At 47.2% G+C, this 2,622-nt stretch overlaps 1 protein-coding gene across 1 annotated transcript in view; it reads right to left on the bottom strand.

The window, feature by feature from the left end:
- Positions 1-459: 459 nt before the first annotated feature.
- zgc:136908 (Transitional endoplasmic reticulum ATPase) overlaps positions 460-2,622 on the bottom strand; it is a 19,758-nt gene continuing 17,595 nt past the window's right edge. Inside the window, exons 17-18 of the mRNA XM_064323480.1 lie at positions 2,381-2,532; positions 460-1,033 (exon numbers count right to left, since the gene is read on the bottom strand). Of these exons, the coding sequence (XP_064179550.1) occupies positions 928-1,033; positions 2,381-2,532 (258 nt within the window). The 3' untranslated portion in view covers positions 460-927. The remainder of the gene's footprint in view (positions 1,034-2,380; positions 2,533-2,622) is intronic.

The raw sequence follows: 2,622 nt of genomic DNA, 5'->3' as shown, positions 1-2,622 counted from the left end.
ACACACGCACACAGGTACACACATAAGCACATGCACGCACACAGACACAACACACATGTACGTGTACACACACTCACAGACACAGACACACACATGCACCCCATTGATCCTCATGTTAGTGCTGCCAGAAGTCCCAGTCCCGCCTCCTGTTTCCAGCAGGCAGGGAAGGCGATTGGTCCATTTGTGCCTACTGTGATTCAATTGCAGGCAATGAAACAAACAGTTGGTGGGCTTAGCCCCTTTCGTAGCCCCTGGCAACAGAGCCTGCTCACTCTCATCCTGTTGGAGTCCAAAGATGACATCATAACAATATGAGCATTTATACAGTTTCTGAACAATGTGAATGACATTCAGCGTCTTTTTGAAGAGCAAAATATATATTTTAAATTCTTGACGCTAAACTATGAACTCACTGAAACAACATGAGCTGTAATGAATTGTTAGGTCACGGAAAGTGTGTCAAATGACTAATCAAAATTTTATTCGTTCAATCACATGGAAGGAAAACATTTCAAACAGTCCAATCGCAATGCTCAGTAAATGTCAGCCTTTGCCTAATGACTACCAATGCCTAAAATATAAAACAAATGTAACTTCATAATAATAAAAAAGCACAGTGGTGCAAGTTGACTCTTTTGGCACCAATTTCATATTGTATCACGAAGGTAGGTGCCCCGCATTGGTGGCACTGGTTGAAAGTCATCTTGCTTTCACAAACATGTTAACCTCATTGAATGAAATGTGGCGCATAAATGCGCTTTTGTTGTTTCTGGTAGTATTTTCAACAGGCATTTCTTGCTTCATCTATGCAGTATTGTTAGTCTATCAGTAAAAAAAAAAGCTTGATGAGATGGGTGATTCACTGTAAGTTGAAGGTGGAGTGAGGGGGGTAGGAAGGGTTTGGGAGATAGACACCTCTCCCCTTTCTCACTGGTATAGGTCATCATCCCCCTCCTCTCTGTACTGGTTACCCTGGTCTCTGCCCCCTGGTCCTGACCCCTGACCCCTGCCTGACTGGGACTCAGAGGGAAACCTGGGAAAGACAGTACAACACAGAGTGTGTGAAGCAATGGAACACACAGAGGTGTGTGTGTGGGCGTGTGTGTGTGTGTGTGTGTGTGTGTGTGTGCATGTGTGTGCGTGCACGTGTGTGTGTGTGTGTGTGTGTGCATGCATGCATATGTGTGTGTTGGTGTATGCGAGAGTGTGTAAGTGTGCATGTGTGTTGACTGTATGAGTGTGAGTGTGTGTGAGAGTGTGCTTGTGTGTAAGTGTGTCTATGTTAGTGTGTGAGTGTGTGTGTGATTGTGCGTGCACACGTGTGTGTTGGTGTATGCGAGAGTGTGTAAGTGTGCATGTGTGTTGACTGTATGAGTGTGAGTGTGTTAGAGTGTGCTTGTGTGTAAGTGTGTCTATGTCAGTGTGTGTGTGTGTGTGTGTGTGTGTGAAAGTGTGTGAGTGTGTGTGTGTGTATTTGAGTGTGCACGTGTGTGAGTGAGTGAGCATGTGTGAGTGTGTGTGTATGAGCGTGTGTGTGTGTGAGTGTGCACGTGTGTGAGTGAGTGTGAGTGAGTGTGTAAGCATATATGAGCGAGTGTATGTGAGTGTGTAAGCGTGTGAGTGAGTGTGCACGTGTGTGAGTGAGTGTGTAAGCATGTATGAGTGAGTGTGTAAGTGTGTGTGAGTGAGTAAGTGTGTGAGTGTGCACATGTGTGTGAGTGAGTGTGTAAGCGTGTGTGAGTGAGTGTGTAAGAGTGTGTGAGTGAGTGTGCAAGTGTGTGTGTGAGTGAGTGTGTAAGCGTGTGTGAGTGAGTGTGTAAGCGTGTGAGTGAGTGTGTAAGAGTGTGTGAGTGAGTGTGTAAGCGTGTGTGAGTGAGTGTGTAAGAGTGTGTGAGTGAGTGTGTAAGAGTGTGTGAGTGAGTGTGTAAGCGTGTGTGAGTGAGTGTGTAAGCGTGTGTGAGTGAGTGTGTAAGTGTGTGTGAGTGAGTGTGTAAGAGTGTGTGAGCGAGTGTGTAAGAGTGTGTGAGCGAGTGTGTAAGAGTGTGTGAGTGAGTGCGTAAGCGTGTGTGAGCGAGTGTGTAAGAGTGTGTGAGCGAGTGTGTAAGAGTGTGTGAGCGAGTGTGTAAGAGTGTGTGAGCGAGTGTGTAAGAGTGTGTGAGTGAGTGCGTAAGCGTGTGTGAGTGAGTGCGTAAGCGTGTGTAAGTGTGTGTGTAAGCGTGTGTGAGTGAGTGTGTAAGCGTGTGTGAGTGAGTGCGTAAGAGTGTGTGAGTGAGTGTGTAAGAGTGTGTGAGTGAGTGTGTAAGAGTGTGTGAGCGAGTGTGTAAGCGTGTGTGAGTGAGTGTGTAAGCGTGTGTGAGTGAGTGCGTAAGCGTGTGTGTACCTGAAGTTGCCGAATCCCCGGCTCTGCTGAAGGGTCTGGGCGAACATCTCGTATTTGCGGATGTCGTTGTCACTGACGGAACGGCGGGCGAAGCGCATGGCTTCCTCAAAGTGATCCTTCCTGATCTCTGGGACAGGGTCAGAGTCCTCATCCTGCAGGGCAGCGGGGATGCAGAGAGGGACACGGTTTACAGGCATTTAGCAGACGCTCTTATGCAGGGCGACTTACATTGTATCCAATTA

The sequence above is a fragment of the Anguilla rostrata genome, chromosome 2 (assembly GCF_018555375.3).
Source record: "Anguilla rostrata isolate EN2019 chromosome 2, ASM1855537v3, whole genome shotgun sequence".
NCBI lineage: Eukaryota > Metazoa > Chordata > Actinopteri > Anguilliformes > Anguillidae > Anguilla > Anguilla rostrata.
This window is presented reverse-complemented; position numbering and strand designations above follow the sequence as displayed.